We start from the raw sequence: 18,123 nt of genomic DNA on the forward strand, positions 1-18,123 counted from the left end.
TTTGAAAAAGATAATGGTTGCTATGAAATACTGTTAGGGTTAACATTTACAATAAAATCGACGGTGTCTCGACCAGAAGGACTCGATTGACCGGTGATAATATCAAATGCAGCGTCCACATTTTGTCTATCGGGAGTAGACGATCTGGAATCACTGTCATCTTGAGTATCTTGTACGTCTTGTTCGGTATCTTGCTGGTAGTTATTTTCTAAGGCGTCTGATGATGAAAGTTCTTGGTTATCCACTGAAAAGTAGACCAAGCTATTCAATAATAGATGGTAATAATATATTTCAGAATTTAAATGTTAATATAATTCAATATTTTGAATAAAATAACAAAAAACGAATTTATAAATTCATTAAGTTTATAATATAGAATTATAATAATGAGCTGACGCGCAAATGTCTAACCGCAGACTCGTTTATCTGACTTCCGATCTAAATACCAAAATCGATATGCTGAATATTCATATTTATACGAATTAAACCACGATATAGATTAAAAGAAAAAAAACAACATACAAATATTGTGCCACGCAATGAAATGAAAAATGCTGAAATTTATTATCCACGCAAGAATCAGTCTGGATATTTCCATAAACGATGGCGTATCTTATGCTAATCTCGATCTAAATTACGTCTCAAACCATTCTGTATATATGTTTATTCTCGATTCATTTATATCTTGAAACGAGGTAGTTCATTACTTAAAAATAAAAATGAGAAAGAAAGAGACCAGATATTATTCCATGGTTAATAATGGTATTTTAAGTGGCATTGAAAGTTTAAAACTGTAAAGGAACTTAGTCTTCCTTTTTTTCTTTTTTTTACTTTAACCTATTTACAATTATTTCAAACTTTACGTCAGAAAAATATTGATTGCTCTTTGTAAAAAGAGAAGATTTTCCGTACTTCTTTCTTTTTTTAGTAAAAAATTGCTCGTTTAGGCAATTTAAACGTTACGAGCAAAATATTGATTACATCCAAGCTAAGCTTTACACATTCGTCCGAGGTTAAGAACCTCACGTTCCAGTTCGTGGACTTTCGATCGTTCCAGCAGGTCCCACAGGTTATTATGTGTCGCTTTTAATGCTTAAAAGTTTACTTGAATGCTTCAATGATTTTTATAATCCATCCTTCCAGCTCTAATCTATTTGTTTGGCTATAGATGATGTAAGAAAATGATAAATTCAACTTCTTCACGAATAAGAAATTTCTTGACGAATAATTTTATAATATAGTTTAAACTCTAGAATTTATTCATATAATTTATTTCATAATTTCAATTGAAAAATTGTTATTTAATTATCTAATCAAAATTTGTTATAAACTATTTAATTATCTAATTATTTAGTATCTAATATTATTACACCTTATAAATACCTTCATATTGTGCTTCAATTGCATCTACTGTTTTCGCACCAAAATGGTCATCTGGTAGAAAGTGACGTTTATTTTTTTCATTATATTCTTCTTCGTTCACTGCTTTATCTCTGAAACAAAATTTTCGACGACGAAAGTTGATCATTTTTTCTTTATTCATAAAAAGAACGATATACAAAACCTTGTATCGATTCATCGTATACTATTATAATCTACGTTATATACTATATATTTTTCTTTGCGTATCAACACGACTATCTTTTCTACATAAAACATTATTTTGATGAATATCGAAGAGTCACAAACTATACAGCTATAATGTACTACATAGTTATAGTATTTTATTTATTTGTTTCGAAAACATACACCGTGTCATTACTCGAATTTAACCTCAAAGGAATGACAGGAGTGGTATTAACAGTGGTAACAATTGTCGAAATAGAATCTTCCTCTTCCTTTCCGATATCCACTGGTTGCCTACACCTAAAGGCGCAGGGGCAATAACGAAGTATAGTGTTCGCGATTTTATATTCCTTTCTCCTTGGATTACCAGGTTCTTCATTGAAATTCTCATCTTTCTCGATCGAATTCGATTCTCTGCATTTCAACACTGTCGCCTTGTCGGCTTCTTCAGGCCAAGCACAGTACTTAAAAATCATTTTGATTGATAATAGTTTATCGATCACGATCGAAAGTCCTTGCCATGTCACTAGCGCTGTTTACGTAGCTTATCGAAGTTATTTTTGCACTATTAACTTGTTTCATTGTTTACCTTTCACGATTCACTCATATTTCTTCTACATTTGGCGCAATTAATCAAATATATTTGATGTCTTTAGTTTATTTGTTTTTAATAGTTGTAATGATTCAAGTTATCTTTATAATTTTAAAATTGCGTATTATTTAACGTATAGAAAAGTTTTTATAGGATATTTAGTATTATATTAATTTTTTACTATTTGATGATGATAAAAGGGGTTGTATTAACTAATTACTATGCTATCACATTATCATATAATGTAATAATTATAGTACTTTATATATTCCTTCATTTATTAATTAAAAAATACATCAAATTCTGAAAAGATATCATTTTTAAGCAATCCTTTCGAACGTAATTTATTCACCAACGCAGAGATATTTACAAACTGATTATTGATCTACCATGAAAATAGTATTACAAGTGAATTATAAATTATATCGAATCTATACAGTACAATCGATAAATAATCTTTGTTCGGCTATACGTCTGATGAGAGACCTTAAGAATAATAGTCAGTAGTCTTTTGAAAATTATAATAATATAATACAATACTTTTTCAATATAAATTAAGCATATTCTGTTTATAGTAATATCTTTTGTAATTGCGGAAATTAGAAAATATTTTGAAGCAGTAGATTTCACGTGTCTAGACAATATGCAATTCAAATTTCATTTGCTATTCTGGAGCTTCTGCTACATTTCATGTGTATCTTCCTAAGGTTAACGAATGATCGATTAACAACCTGTTATGAAACGCTCTTTATCTGACGGCATACACAAATATGTATAATTATATAGCGAAAAATTTTGAGCTCATTAACAATTAACAAAATATACTAAACTGAAAAAATTAAATAATATTAAACAACATGTTAAATAAAATAACGAATTAAATAAAAGTAAAGAATATTATTAAACTATAGTATCCTATTTCTCTAGCAATAGAAGCTTTATTTCCAAATAGAAACTTAAGTTCCAAATTACACGTACACTCTAAGGGGCGAAAATTATCAAAAAAAAATATACAGAAGAATTGAGATAATTAAAAAATCAACAGATTTCCATAACAAAACACTACTTTTCTAATACAAATTGATACCAGATAAAATAAATATCGAATTTAACTTTCTTTAACTTTTACCATCACCAAATTCCTTATGAAATTTAAAAAGCAAAGCTACGAAGAAAACTATCTGGATCTATGGCGCAGGCACCGATCGATCGTTGTAGTTTCGCGGCAATTAAACTGAACTGTTAAACTGAAATTACACCACACTCGAGCACATAATCGCGAACTATTAATCTTCGGATCATTTTGAAATCACTTTAACGAATTTTACCAAAGCGAAAATCCTCCAATGGATTTTTCTTTTCTGGTTTTTAAGAATGAAAACGAACAAAATAGAGAGAGGGCAAAAAGGGAATTCTAACGACGCGACAAATAACGCCACACGCACGACTGTGCCCATGTTAAACGTCGGCTGTCTCGACGCTGACCGCTGCCACTTCCCTTCACTCCTACCTCCCCTTCTGGTTCTCGTTTCACTTGTAACCCCGCGATACCATATTGAATGGCTATACACTGACCGCAAGAACCCCCCTTAGACATAGGGGTGGAAACGTATAGGAGGGTATAGGCGTCAAAAGTGAAAATGAACAAGTGTTATATTATGACATTTCAGACTGTTCTTTTTGTGTTATAAGTTTTGCTTATTTTTTGATTTCTTTCAATGCATTTCCAATTTTTGTTTTTTTTTTGTTTTTACTATTTTACTATTGAGACCGTACCAATTGTTGCGTATGTTATGAGAGAAGTAGGGAAATGTTACATGAATTTATGACCTAATAATTATGTAATTTAACCTTTTCCAATTGCAAACCTTTTCCGTATGAATATGTCAGTTATCAGCACCTATTGTAAAATATTTTTGGTTTAAGTGCTTTTCATTATAATTTTCTCCATTCAAATATTTTATTAAGAATACAATTGTATTGATTATATTTAGTCCCTGGAAGCCGTAAAAATTGATCTGTTTACAGACATTTTAAGGTAGTGTTACTAAGCCCAAGATCATGCCAAGGTTATCACATTATGAATTATTGAATTTGTTTTTTGCTTTAATTATTAATGTTTCCGGTAAACCAATTATTAATTTTTCATTTTATTTTTAATTTTTCCAATTTTTTCAATTAAAATACTAGTATTATTATTTTGCTATTAAATACATTATATACATATAACATTATAATACAGGGCTTTTATTTTAATAAATAAATCCTTGATAATTATGTCGAAGTTAGTAAGTTAATAACAGTATTAAAAGGTTATCTGCGATAATAAATATTTGCATAATGTTAAAACATGAAATTCTTTCGTAATTTAAATCATGAATGTTTTTGAATTCCAACACGGAACATTAATCTACCAATGTGATCTATCTTATGATCTAGCAATATATGTAACACTTTATGTGTACATATATTTTCAACTTCTCAGGTATCCATTGCCTATCCATGTCCTAAATTGCAACACAATATTCGCAGAGATTTCTTCTTAACGAGTTGAAATTGTTATGTAGATAGCACTTAGTGGCGTGGTTATTCAAACCGAAATACAATCGCAATTTTCCTCTCACGCGACGTTCGTAAATCAGAGAAACAGAAACGAGAACGAGAATGTATTTCTCAATGCATTATTGCTCATTTTCTATAACATAAAATTGTTTTTCTTAAAATCAAACACTGTAACTGCTAAAATTTACCAAAATTATATCAAAGCAAGTATTATCATTATATAAAATAATATCTTTTTAACTATATTTATAAAAATATGAATTTGCATAAATATCCGTAGTCTAATAATAAATAATCTGAGCTTACTACACTTTGAAATACTATAATCATTCATTTTCAGTGAAATTTAGCTGACCTAAAAATCTGGAAAGGCTAGATATACAACGTCACAAGAATGGAAGCGCTACGATTTAAGGACGATTCAAAGGATAAAACTGTGAGTCACCTTCAATTCAACACCCTGCCATGAAATCGATCGTGTAAATAGAGTAGATTTGTGCCGATATCACCGATTCAATGATCCTTGTAAAGTCTGCTCTTAAAAAGTGAATTGTCGTGTTCTTAGAAATGCCATTAAGAAATTTTCCCGCAGCTACTATATGTATGTATATACAATGCGGTTATGATAGTAAAACTACGGAAACTCTGCATTTGTCGCCTTCCCAGAAGCATAGTTAAGGAGTTATAAAAGTTTGCACGATACGCCTAGCATTATTATAGCCAGTAATTTGTCATGCATGTGAGTATGGAAACAATCATTTGCTAAGGTCTAAGGGACCAAAGGCAACAGATAGTAACTAGAAAAAGCGACAGCAATACGGGGCGATAACACCACCATGAAATTGCACCGTTAATTGTGAACTAAAGATATTGTACCACCCACGGTGACATTTTAGTTACAATTATCGAATCGTAATCATATTCCAGGAATTTTCTACGTTATTGATCGTATTAATTTGAAAAGGAAAAGAATTAATAAAAATATTACTTACATATCAAACATGGACAATGCATGGACTTCATGAGAAGCTGTTCTAGCAAAATGTTGATGGTGATACAATTGGGATGGAGACAGAGAACGTAATCTTCTTCTGTAAGGGGTTTCGGGACATATTGCAGGAAGATATTCACTAGTCTGGGCATCTGATGATATTACTTCGACATCCGTAATTTTTTGAGCAGCTACATCTTTCGTTTTACGATAAAATCTCATCTGTAATGTAAACATATCATTTAATAGTATCTTATTGCCACTTCATATATTAAATATATTGATAAAAATGAATAAGTACCCGTGATATATTTTTATCATTATTTTCTTCAATTTTATTATACCCATATGTTAATGCAGGAGCTGTTTGTAATGGTCGAAAGGAATTTTCATCCACAAACCGCCCCTCTCGATGTGAAGATGTGTTGTAGCTAAAAAATAAAAAAAAGAGTTTAAATTTTCACTAAAATAAATTTCATATATATTTATTATTGTTTATTATTCTTGTAAAATAAATTATACTTACATATTATGCATAACAAATGTTTGTTGATGAATATTTCTCGATAGTGAAGGCTGATTGCTTTCAATAGAACTCGACCGAGGATATTTAGACTTGACATCGGATTTCCTTGAATATCGATCTCTTCCCATAAACTTTTGATACATTCTAGAGTTACCATCCGAAAATGTTTGATTCGTACGTTCATCCATATTCTGAAATATTCATCACGTTCTTAATTGTTGTACATATAATTTTAAATGGTATCACCTATACTAATATTTGATAAAAATACTTACATTACTATCTATGTTCGCATTATTTACATTTTTCACTGATCGATAATTGTCATGATGCATACTTGTACTTTTTTCTTGCTGATTTCTTCTTCTTTGATAATACATAGTCCCACAGCTCCTATTTATATTTCGTTAATTGTGTTCAATCTTTTTCTTGATTCAAAGTTTAACTCATTCAAGTGATGTTAAATTTTTATGCATTTTTCTATTTCTTTGAATAAATTAAAAAAACACAATAATCAAAATACACTACCTAACATTTTCTTCTTGAGAATTTGCGCAGTCGCTAGAGTTTTCTGTGCTGTCCTTTAGTCTCCTTTTTAAATTAACATTCATTAGTTCTGAATTAGACGATTTATCCATTAGGAGGCCACTAGACTTTGGTACACATTCTCGAGTATACAGTACAGGAATTCTAGATTCCGTTTTATTGTTGTTTTCCTGAAACATATATGTCTAATTGATATAAATCATTATAATTACTATTACTATAGTGCATCGATATATTTTATGAAATTTACCTTTCTCTCAAAATTATTTTCGATGATATTACGATAATTCGCAGATTCTTTAGTAATTCCTGAAATTTTCGCTTGATTTCGAGATTTTACGTCTGCATTGAAAGCTTCACCTAAAAATATCAAAACCATTAGCATGTATAATTAATATTAAAAGATTGGAATTATAATACATACCATTTCGGATACTTGCGCTTATATTTCGATTTGCTTGCAAATTCAGTTCATCTTCACACTGTATGTTCTGTAAAAAAGATACATACACTTATATGAAATTATAGCATTTAATAAACTATTACAATTGTTATAAGCTTATATATATCATAACTATTATTACAATAGTCCACATATTTTTGATTAACAGCAACCTAAACTAACCTGAAATATCTCTAATAAATCAGTAATATTCAAATGGGACATAATGCCAATCGATCATCACCGGAATTATTTTTCATCGATCTTCTACACGGAATTAAAAATAACCCAACGCTACGAATAAATTTTCTCATATCTACCTACTCGATAAACGAATAAAAAAACAGAAAAATGTGTATTTTCAACATAATGTCTTGAATTCATTCACAAATAACGTGAAACGATTAATCGTTAATATAGATATTGCGAATCATGATCTACACACATATCGTATAACATATGATAATTCCATTTCTTTATTTATTAATAGGGTATTTAACATACTGGTAAAAAGTATAAAATGGTAAAACGATACGTTTAGCTATACACCATAATTTAAATTCTTGCAAGTGCAGTTCCAGAATAAAGTCATGATTTACAATTTTATGCCTCTCCCATTTAACATAATTACGTTCCACAAACGAAGTTGACTTCGTGGCACATGAGTGGACGTCAATAACGAGCTTAAAGTCTCTTTTTTTAGTTTACGTTTTACTAATAAACAAATTGATATTGTTAATAACCGCAATTTTTTCCATATATGTGATTAATGAATTATAATACTCGATTTCTTTTTTTCCATTAACCTAATTGTATATGATATATAAATGGATACATTTAGATGAATTTAGGTATGAAAGAGCAGCAAAAGATTGAGAAAACTAGAATTCAGTTTCTCATTCCTTTTTATTCTATTCTTATGAATTAAATGAATTAAATCTATATAATCCGAGAATTCTAATAATTACTTGTTAGGTATGGTATTTTATTTGCTATTGTTGAAATTTATATTGAAATTTTACCTGATTTTGTGTTGGAACTATTTGCCATACAACAGGTTGTTCTGGCTTAGAACGCATACCGACTCCAAGTGCAACGAAATTTTGTCTATCGCTCCATAGGTTTTCACGGTAATTTGCACTTTCGTTTCTAAAGAAAATACTGTTACAATCTTCTATTATTTACTAAATTTTGTATTATTTACCATTTTCTATTAATTACTAATTTGATTATCATATATATGATGATATTAAAAGAGAATGATAAAAAACATAAATGGAAAATAATTGATACTAGCTTTATATTCGTATCATTTAGGAAATTACCTTGCAAGTTTTTCCTTTTCTGACCTCGTTGCTATAACCTGGCCTTTAGTACGTCCGATACTGGGTGAGATTGAGCCACTTCCGGCCACGATCCAATCGACATCAGGACCTACACGAATGTAATCAAGTTTTGCATATAGCTTTCAATATTAATGTATTAAATGTTATACCTATATCGAAAGAATATTCAAAGGAATTTTACATTCTGTTTTTTTTAAATATCAAAATGTCTACATAAATTTTATTTCTGCAATAACTTTTAATAAAAAATTATGTCGTAAAAGTTTGAAAATGTTTCATCCGAAAGTAATGTTAAATAATTTTAATTTACCTGTAGCTATTTGAACGTTGGGTGAAATTTGCAAACCATACATGACAAGACCGTCAGCAGAGACTAAAGGCAAAGATTTTCGTGCCAGACGAGCTCTAATGGCAGACATCATCGCCTCCCCATCATGATGACCCTCTGATGCACGTTTCCCCGCTGCTAATACCTCCTAATGTAGGATTAATAATCCTATATTAACGTTTCCTTAATTATATAGATAAAGGATATTTTTATATTACACCACTTAAGATACGTAAAAAAGGAACTAAATCGAATAACAATAGTTTTTGAATAATTCGTGCGTCCCATCAAAGACAAACTATTGCGCTATTTGATGAGAATATTGAGAAATATCTCGAAAAAATTTTATTTGAAAATTCTTCAGATATTGTGCATTGTACATGCAGTATAAATAAAGTTTCTCTTATGAACAGGATAAAATACGTACCTCGGACTCATAGATTTGAGCCAATACAGCCAAAGTATCAAGCGCTGCCTGTCGTACCCTGCGTCGTCGATCTCTCACCATCTTAGCCACCTTATTAGCCACTGCATCCACTTTGAATTCTGTACTTGGAAACGTTACCAGCGAGAAAATTAACAACTGTAAGGTATTTTCCCTAGTCTGTAATGAATAAAAAAAAAAGTTTAATCCCTAATTAAATTTGTAAAACTATATATAATATTGTTTAATTAGATAATCAACATAAAAATTTCTCACCTTGGCATTTCTTGCATTCAAACACTGCGGCTGCAGAAACTGTTCTAGAAGAAGAGCAGGTCTGAGCCTAAGCATCGTGATCCTGGCCAATTGAGCCGCGCTTGGACCACCGTGTCTCGCTAAACCCCATGCCAATTGTGGCAAACGTTTTCTCAAAGCCTCATCACTTACTCCAGCTATGACTACCTAATAACAATAAATGATTAAAAACCTTTTTCCGTAAACAAACATCTAAGATGGAAGCATAAGAAATTGGAAAAAAATAAATCTCGATTTAACAGTTTTATTTCGTGATACATGTCCATAAAGAATAGAATTTAGTGGCATATTATTAAAATGTTTAAGCACTGACGTGAAGAAAGCTTGGAGATCTAGTTACTAGTATAGGTACAAGTTTGTAGTTTAATTTAAAGAAAACTTTATATTTCTGTGGAGTAGTTTCAAATTGATTAACGATATTTGCTCTCTGTTAGGTCATACTATATTATAGAACAGATATACAATAGAACAGACGTGAATTTTATAGTTAGCACAAATATCGCGTTGTGCTTTACTAATATTAGATTTACAAATGAAATATTAAATAATATAAAGTAACAGGTCTTGTAATATAACCTGGAAATTTTTTCTTTTTTTTTTCTTATTTTGTATGAATGTCATTTTGCACTCATAAAAAAAATAGATTTCATAAAGAAAAAATGATGTATTTTTATCAAATGGCAATGTGCCATTCAATGTTTACGTGACCAAAAGTAGCAAGCAATCTGTAGAATATTTTCTCGTGACCTAGGTGATATTTTAAGTCCTGTAGACTGTAGACTTTAAAGAATGCTTAACAATGCAGAATTACACTGAAGTTCAGGAGAAAAGTTTTAAACTGTAACTTCGTTATTATTTATTTTTTAGAAACATTGCTATTTTTACGATATTCTAAATAAGAATAACAATAATTGTAATAATAAGTAGTATAATGAAAATAAAATAAGAATTAGTTTTCAAATTTTTCAATACAAACTAAATAGAAGCATAGTATTGTATGAGCAATGTTAAATGAATCTATTGTCATCGAATCGCCTGTATTAGAGCACGTAAGTAGTAGATGACGTTCTATATCAGACACAAGCAACTCGTGGCGGTACATTGCTATGATAAATCTACTTAGCCCGTGTATTATCCACACAATTATACTAACCAACATTTTTCTTGAAAAAGATGGTACAAATTAACAATTATTTTTGTACGATATTAATAAGAAATTACAATATATGTATATATGTATATAAGAATGCATGCTGGTAAATATGGCTTTTGTGCATCGCAAAGCATTTTATAATATGATATCTTTATCGCCATGAGTTTGTAAATCGTGAGGTGCAGAATAACACTTACTGTTTATGTATATAATAGAAAAAAACATAATACAAAAAGAATTTAGCCAGACATGAATATTATATATGCAGAAGTAAAAATTTTAACTAATGTTCTCTGAATTAGAAATTTAGTTGGTAATAGTACTTTAAACACACGAGGGAAAATATTACTTTCAAAACTAAAACGTGGAATAAATATGTCAGTCACTTGTCTCACAGGAATGTACAAGTAACAGGACGAGGATGTATTGGTGAGCCGCAGTATGTTAAATTAGAAAGTAATACATAGGAATGGGTAAAGCAGTTAGATTGATTTAAGGGAGCAAATTTGCGAGTTACCTTCGCCACGGCCAAGCCTGCAGCAGCTACACGACAGCTCCTTTCACAGCCCAGCACTGCATGCAAAAGAGATCCTAATCGCGGTTCTATCGCGATCAGAGCAGAAGACGTTCGCAAGGCGGACGCTACTCGTTCTAAACCTCTGACACGAGCACGCCAGTCGTCCTGTAATCGTTTTCTCATTTTATATAATTCCATTTAACCTTTTCTATTTCTTTAATTATTTCTTTATATTTAATGAATTTTCTGTTTACTGTGAATTCTTACAGGATTACCCTAATACGAAAACATCACTTTAGCAATGAATACAAGAAGGAAATACAAGAACAAAAAATACAATTTTATATAAATATTCTACTTCAGAAATAATCTAGAAGGCACTACTTCTTTTTTAATATTTGTATATTAAACATTTCATATTTTTACATCTACATTTCTTTTTATGATGCTATATTTTAAATATAGTGCACTTTTATATTTGACATTTACTAGTTGGAAATATTTTACCTATTGATTTGATTCATATATTTCTTAATTTATGACACTATGAGAATCTTTCTGTTATACATTATTTGATCGTCTTGTCTAACTTGATCTTCTAATAAGATAAAAAATTTGATATGTTTGATTATATGTGAAGAATGAATATACTATATATGGTCTATAGTCTGTTTTTGACGATATAATTGACTTATGTTTTCCTGAAGAACCGCTCTCTTCTTTGTTATATCATCAATGACAAATTAACTTTCGTGTTGTCAGAACGCTCGTATGGAAAATATCATCTATACGCAAATCCATTGGTCAAGAATCAGCAGTCGTCGAGTGAACATTATCGATCGTTGCAGCAAGTCTGAATGCAATGCACTTGGAACATCTGCATTCACTTTTCGATTCGGCTCTATTTACACGGAAATGATCAATATTATCGACTTTACATAATTCCATTGAACCTGTGGAAGATTGCGGAACTACGTAAAGTTTAACTACTACATAAATCTGCCCATTTGATTTTTATATCTTAATCCCTCTTTCTAAATTATTAAATCAATTTTTAATTTCATACTCTGTCTGAATTTTACTCTATATAATTATGTTCTTTAAATATATTCTTCTTTCTCACACATTTAAACACATCTTAATTACACGTACTTAGGTGTATCGAAACGAAGCATAACATCAATTGCATTTCGCCGCAACGGATTTCAAGATTCCCCGTAAAATCCGATCCATCGCAGAACTCTGAAATTGCCACCTAGATTTGCATATACACAGAAATGAAACTTTCGACGCGAGGCGACGTGTTGCACGCAACAACGTTCCTGATTATTTTCTTGTTACTCACGAGTCTTGTTTCCCTTGGCGGCGCATAATGTTGCGCGCAAGGAAACCTCTCTCGTTTTTCATCCGTAGAATATTCATATTAGCGCCGTCCAGACGCCTAAGGACTATTTCAATGGCGTCCAACCGGTAGAAAACGAAACAGCATGCATAATTCAGCCAGTGTTTCACTGCCACGAGGATGGGAACGTCGTCGAGAGGGGAATACTTGGTGGAAGTGCGATTAATCCAGCTAATCGTGTAGTATGCTACGGTTCTTTATGGATGTTAGGGGTGCTGGAGAAATTTTACGAGAAAAAAGGCGATAACGAGCAATAAAACCAACGTATTAGTTGACGTATTTACATACTACTTGTAAATCAGAATCGTGATTTGAAACGTAAAAAATGCAACGTTTTGTTTCAGGTATTCACAGAAATAGGCTGATTATGGGGCGATTGTAAATCAGTAGCCGACTGTTTTGAAATGACAATTTGTTGTGTTTATCTCCAAATACATATCATTTTATTTTAAATAAAAGTCGGTCATATATACATATAGAAAATGATTTCCTTTATACGAACAAGTTATTGTTTAGGATCGAATTATATGAACTTATAACTGAGCTCCTATTATTCGTTCGTTAATCCTTTAAATATGGAGACTGAGTCTTTGAGAGGTACCATACGGCAGGAATTCAGTCGCAACCGAGAAAGGCGAAATTTTTTGTTAGGCGTGCATTTCTGAGAAAGTATATTGAAATAATTAAAACCCTGAATTCCACTACATTAAACCAATGTCATTTATTCATTCGTATTCTCATTTATTCGAAGTCATTTGTTTCCACATAATCAGAATATGAATCATTCGTTGTTTTATGTTTGCGTGTACTTTTCCTGACCTCTTTATTCTCCCAATTTTTCCTTTTTCAGGGTATAACAAAAAAAACAACTGTAAAATAAACATATTTAAATAATACACGATTAACGGAATATGTAATTATTGAATTAGCATTCATTTACATCTGGTTCAAATGAAATCTGCTGGAATTTATAGTTGATAAAATTTGTCGACCTTCTATAGGTGCCTACAGTATATCATAAGAGCAACTTTTTTTAAGCGCTTTTAGACGCTAACAGTAATCAAAGGGTTAAAGACGTACACGTGTGATACGCAACTGAAAATCTGAGTCGAAATTATTGTTCAATCTCAAGACTTAAGTTATCAGAACGTCGGTTCCTATTACGTCGGAACTAAAAAGAACAGCTGGTTGTGATAGCTGGTGAACTCCATTATCGGAACTCGCCGGTTATCCGAACTGCCTTGTCCCCGACATGTTTGAATAAACGAAATTCCACTGTATCATTTTCCATTACATATTTCATTTTGTATTTACTATGCATTGTCCCGTTTCTTGACAGAGCGATTATTAAAGATGATGATTGAAAACCGAATAAAAAAAGTCAAAAGTTAGATAAATAATTAATTCGTGTGTGAAAAGGAACCTCGCTACTTTGCACTGAGCATTAGATATGTGACGTATGAAATCGATATTAAACGATTCTATCTGTTTTTCTACTTCTTATTACACGGTATGTAAGTGCGCGACATTCATGGAAAGGCATAGATCGACCTTGAACTTCCACTGAATGAAAGAAAGATACTTTCACGGTCACGAGGAGCGCAACATTTTTTCACGATATCGATAATCGCGTAAACCTATATTACTTTCTCTTTTAAAAGTGTATCAGTTTTAAATCACTACGGATTATTGCACAAAACATACATGTATCACTTAACATATAAGTAATTAATAATATCGTATTATCGTAAAATTACAAAATTAAATATTCTTAGCTTCCGTATAACATTTTTGAATAAAACTTAAAAGTCATCGATCCATAATAAAGAATAAATCAAAGATTACTTATACATATATTACCTTTAGTTTGCAAATTACGTCTATTTTCAACGTGGAATGTTACTCAGACATTAAACTATTTCTTTTTTCTTATCATTAAAAATACAAAAATCTTCAAATAGTGACAATATAAGAATGTAAAAGACGATTTAGAAAGAAAATTCACAACATTTGGTTCCTTTTAATCAAGTAATTTTCATAATTAACTCTGTTCTAGTAAAATTCCGTAAAAAATTTAAACGTTACACGAACTAATTTCGGTACGAGAATATTTTTTTATCTACTCATCGATCTGACCATCGAAATACCTGAACCAAATTAGTATGCAACGGAGTCTCTTTCGTGCTGAAATGCCTTCAACTTAACTCCAGGAACGGCTTTACTTGATAACACCGGATATCTTTAATCTAGATTATAGTGCAAATAAATGTTTATCAACGTAACCATACATTTTTCTTTATTTACAAACGCTTAAGCAACCTGTGTTGTGATAATAAGAATTTTTTTATGATTCTAGATCTTGAACATAATCATGTTACTGCTAAGACAATATTTTGCTGTACGTTTAAATAAAACATGTAGGAAAATATTTAATTAGCTTGGAGAATTCGAATGTAAAATTTTAAATTTCGACGTAAAGATACTTGGCACGGGTTTAGAGAGTTGCTAGATCCATCAGTGTCAGAACACAACACGAAACCGGTCAGTCAGCGTCTTGCCAGAAGGAAGAACGAATATTTACTTCATTCTTCTCTTAAATATTCTTTCCGCCTGTGAAATGACACGCAATTTTTACATAATATTTGTAGAAATCTTTTAATCTTTAAAAATAATCTTTGATCATCTTTGTGACAGTGTACAAAAAGTGTTTAGTGTTTAATAATTTTTTTTATCATATAACAATGGGTGAAATAATCTTTAAAGTTTAATAATAATTTCTAGAATGAATAAACTTCACCATGTTTAGAAATCATAAAAGAATCACTATCCAAATTTTGAAATATGTCATTGGCTGTGGCTTGATCTTTTGCATCATAAAATCATTACTCGTGGGAGATGAAAATAAAGAAATACCAAAGTTCAATGATCTTGAGAAATTACTGGTACGTGAATAAATTTAATAATTATAAACAAATTTACCAAAACGAAATAAAAATGGAAAGAAAAGAGTTTACTACGTTTCTATAATACGTATCAACTTCAAAATTGGTCATTTTAGATTGCAACAGATGTGGAGAATTCAAAGCGATTGTTGACCGTAAGAAACACGTGTCAAAAATATAATCTAGGGACGTACAAGAATCCTGATAAGCCTTCTGCATTTAAACACCCACCAGCACCGCAATATAGTGTTTTTTACATTCTCAGGTTTGTAAATACAGTGAATTATTTCAAACATATTAATTTTAATTTAACATATTACTTACTAAAATATTAAACAATACTTAGAATTACTATTTTCTAACTGTTACTTATTTACCTAAGACATTATATTGAATAATGCTTAAAAGTCTTAATCTTTCAATTACTTCATTTAATAGCAGTAATACATATTCCACGAAATTAAAAAATAAACATCACGATCAATTCAAATGAGTAATGAAAGGGAACGTTTCACGCATTGAGGAGAGTAGTGTTTAAATAGAATCGATCGTTGTGATTATTCTAACAATAACCGATTCAATTAGCAGCGTTATCTACATTATTTGCCACGCAGATCACGCGATCTTTCATACTGTCCAATTTACAAAGCCGGCAGTACAACGTGGATTTACAATTTATGTCTCCTAATGAACGTGAGGGAGAAGGAGTTAAACAGTGGAAAGGAGCAGATATCGACCATCGCCAGAAAGGCGATACCGGAACTCGAGTTTCCAGAAGCGGACGAGGTATACTTCCATCTGTCATCGAACCTCTATTCACGCAATTTTACTAATTACACGTTTAATATGTGTACAGTATATCTATAATTCCCAATTATATAACTAACGAAATTAAACAGATACAAGATATAACAATTAAGGCATAAATAGATACAAGACGTAACTATTCATTTATTACAGTCGCGTCTCGCTAACTAACCACGGATAAGGACTTTGTCTTGTAAATTATCAAGAGAGATACACCTTAGTAAATCCTTTATACCTTGCTTTTTTATTAAGTTCCAGTGAAATATATCAGATATACCTCTTCATATTTTGCTCAAACTTCGTACAATGAATAGCTTTCTTAACGTTAAAAAATACAATTCATATCTATTAACGATTGAACGAACGATTTAAATTGTGATCAACAGTGTAAAAAAAGATTAAACCCGTGAAACTTACGCAGGCGCTAAGAGCGACGAAGAAACTACTGGTAGTAAGGCACCCATTTGAAAGATTGCTGAGCGCGTATCGCGATAAGCTGGAAAACTCTGTGGCTGGAAGGGAACACGGGACACTTCACTTTTATCGGAAGTACGGCAGCAAGATTGTTGAAAAGTACCGTGGTAAGTCACGACAAGTTATCGACCGTGATGTACGTTATTCGTTGTTCGAGCACTGGGTTAATGGAGAGGCTTGTCACTCTCGTTTTTTAAGAGGCGAATTTCATGCCGCCTGGAGAAGATCTGGTAATCAGACGAAACGGTGAACCTCCACCAGCGGGAATCGAGCCAACTTTCCGCGAATTTGTGCAATACTTAATTCACACTGATTTGGCAAATTATGGAGATGATCATTGGATGCCGTATTATTTGTACTGCACGCCTTGTGCAATTGATTACGACATTCTTGCGAAGGTAGATCAATTGCATGATGTTATTATTAGATTACAGAAATGTTCAAATATATCAGAATGTCGTAAAATATAACGTTTTATAGGTAGAGACATTATGGCAGGATCAGATTTATACGATCCATAAGTTGCATCTTGAAGATGTGATTAAACCAAGATGGCGACATAGTGGTGGTTATCAGAATGCATCGAAAATATATTTTGGTCAGTTGAACAGAGAACTGGTACAAAAGTTTTATGAAAAATTTAAGCTGGATTTCGAGCTTTTCGATTATTCGCCAGATGACTATTACCAATACGCAACAGCTTCTTAAAATTCTATAATAAATTTTTCTATAGAAACGAGATCTCTCGATTGATGATTTCTATCCCTGATCCATCCATTTTCCATCCTGTTATCATTAATTAAAACTTGGCTATTATTTCTCATAACCAACTGATTCCGAAAAATATTTCTTCGAGAAACTTGATTAACGTTATAAAATTTATACAACTGCCTTTTCATACTTTTCAAACTTAAACAGTAAATAGTAGTAGTAATGAATTTTAACGAAGGGAATAAATTTTTTTAATGAAAAAGATTCGAAATAACTTTGACTCAACGCTTAATAAATAATCTGATCAGTAGGTTATACCTAAAGTAAGCGTCATACCACAGGATTTTCCTGTTATAACAACGAGTCGTTATAGAGCGCGTCAGTTTTTCGTTCCTTGGCCGTTAATTCGTCGAAAAGGGGAACCATCGACTTTAGGACAGACCTTTCTGATACATTACACCGAACTAGGTCAATCGATT

The 18,123-nt window shown here is 31.3% G+C and overlaps 2 protein-coding genes across 10 annotated transcripts in view; one reads left to right on the forward strand and one right to left on the reverse strand.

The window, feature by feature from the left end:
* LOC122568079 (carbohydrate sulfotransferase 11-like) overlaps nt 1–17,674 on the forward strand; it is a 25,859-nt gene extending 8,185 nt beyond the window's left edge. For 2 of the 4 annotated variants that reach the window (XM_043727410.1, XM_043727411.1), the window contains 7 exons: nt 5,061–5,156; nt 15,492–15,652; nt 15,769–15,917; nt 16,267–16,438; nt 16,881–17,040; nt 17,132–17,331; nt 17,414–17,674. In XM_043727410.1, coding sequence (XP_043583345.1) covers nt 15,509–15,652; nt 15,769–15,917; nt 16,267–16,438; nt 16,881–17,040; nt 17,132–17,331; nt 17,414–17,641 — 1,053 coding nt within the window. In that variant the 5' untranslated portion in view covers nt 5,061–5,156; nt 15,492–15,508 and the 3' untranslated portion in view covers nt 17,642–17,674. Of the gene's footprint in view, nt 1–5,060; nt 5,157–15,042; nt 15,252–15,491; nt 15,653–15,768; nt 15,918–16,266; nt 16,439–16,880; nt 17,041–17,131; nt 17,332–17,413 lie in introns of those variants that run through there. The other 2 variants (XM_043727413.1, XM_043727412.1) reach the window with 2 other exon arrangements.
* LOC122568076 overlaps nt 1–18,123 on the reverse strand; it is a 30,192-nt gene that overhangs the window by 4,508 nt on the left and 7,561 nt on the right. For 2 of the 6 annotated variants that reach the window (XM_043727400.1, XM_043727401.1), the window contains exons 5-19: nt 11,309–11,473; nt 9,600–9,785; nt 9,327–9,503; nt 8,882–9,047; nt 8,551–8,659; nt 8,248–8,386; nt 7,208–7,274; nt 7,034–7,143; nt 6,766–6,968; nt 6,513–6,630; nt 6,238–6,428; nt 6,013–6,142; nt 5,713–5,933; nt 1,384–1,493; nt 51–244 (exon numbers count right to left, since the gene is read on the reverse strand). In XM_043727400.1, the coding sequence (XP_043583335.1) occupies nt 51–244; nt 1,384–1,493; nt 5,713–5,933; nt 6,013–6,142; nt 6,238–6,428; nt 6,513–6,630; nt 6,766–6,968; nt 7,034–7,143; nt 7,208–7,274; nt 8,248–8,386; nt 8,551–8,659; nt 8,882–9,047; nt 9,327–9,503; nt 9,600–9,785; nt 11,309–11,473 (2,286 nt within the window). The remainder of the gene's footprint in view (nt 1–50; nt 245–1,383; nt 1,494–5,712; nt 5,934–6,012; nt 6,143–6,237; nt 6,429–6,512; nt 6,631–6,765; nt 6,969–7,033; nt 7,144–7,207; nt 7,275–8,247; nt 8,387–8,550; nt 8,660–8,881; nt 9,048–9,326; nt 9,504–9,599; nt 9,786–11,308; nt 11,474–18,123) is intronic. The other 4 variants (XM_043727404.1, XM_043727402.1, XM_043727403.1 and 1 more) reach the window with 4 other exon arrangements.

Source organism: Bombus pyrosoma, linkage group LG6, assembly GCF_014825855.1.
Source record: "Bombus pyrosoma isolate SC7728 linkage group LG6, ASM1482585v1, whole genome shotgun sequence".
NCBI classification, from domain to species: domain Eukaryota; kingdom Metazoa; phylum Arthropoda; class Insecta; order Hymenoptera; family Apidae; genus Bombus; species Bombus pyrosoma.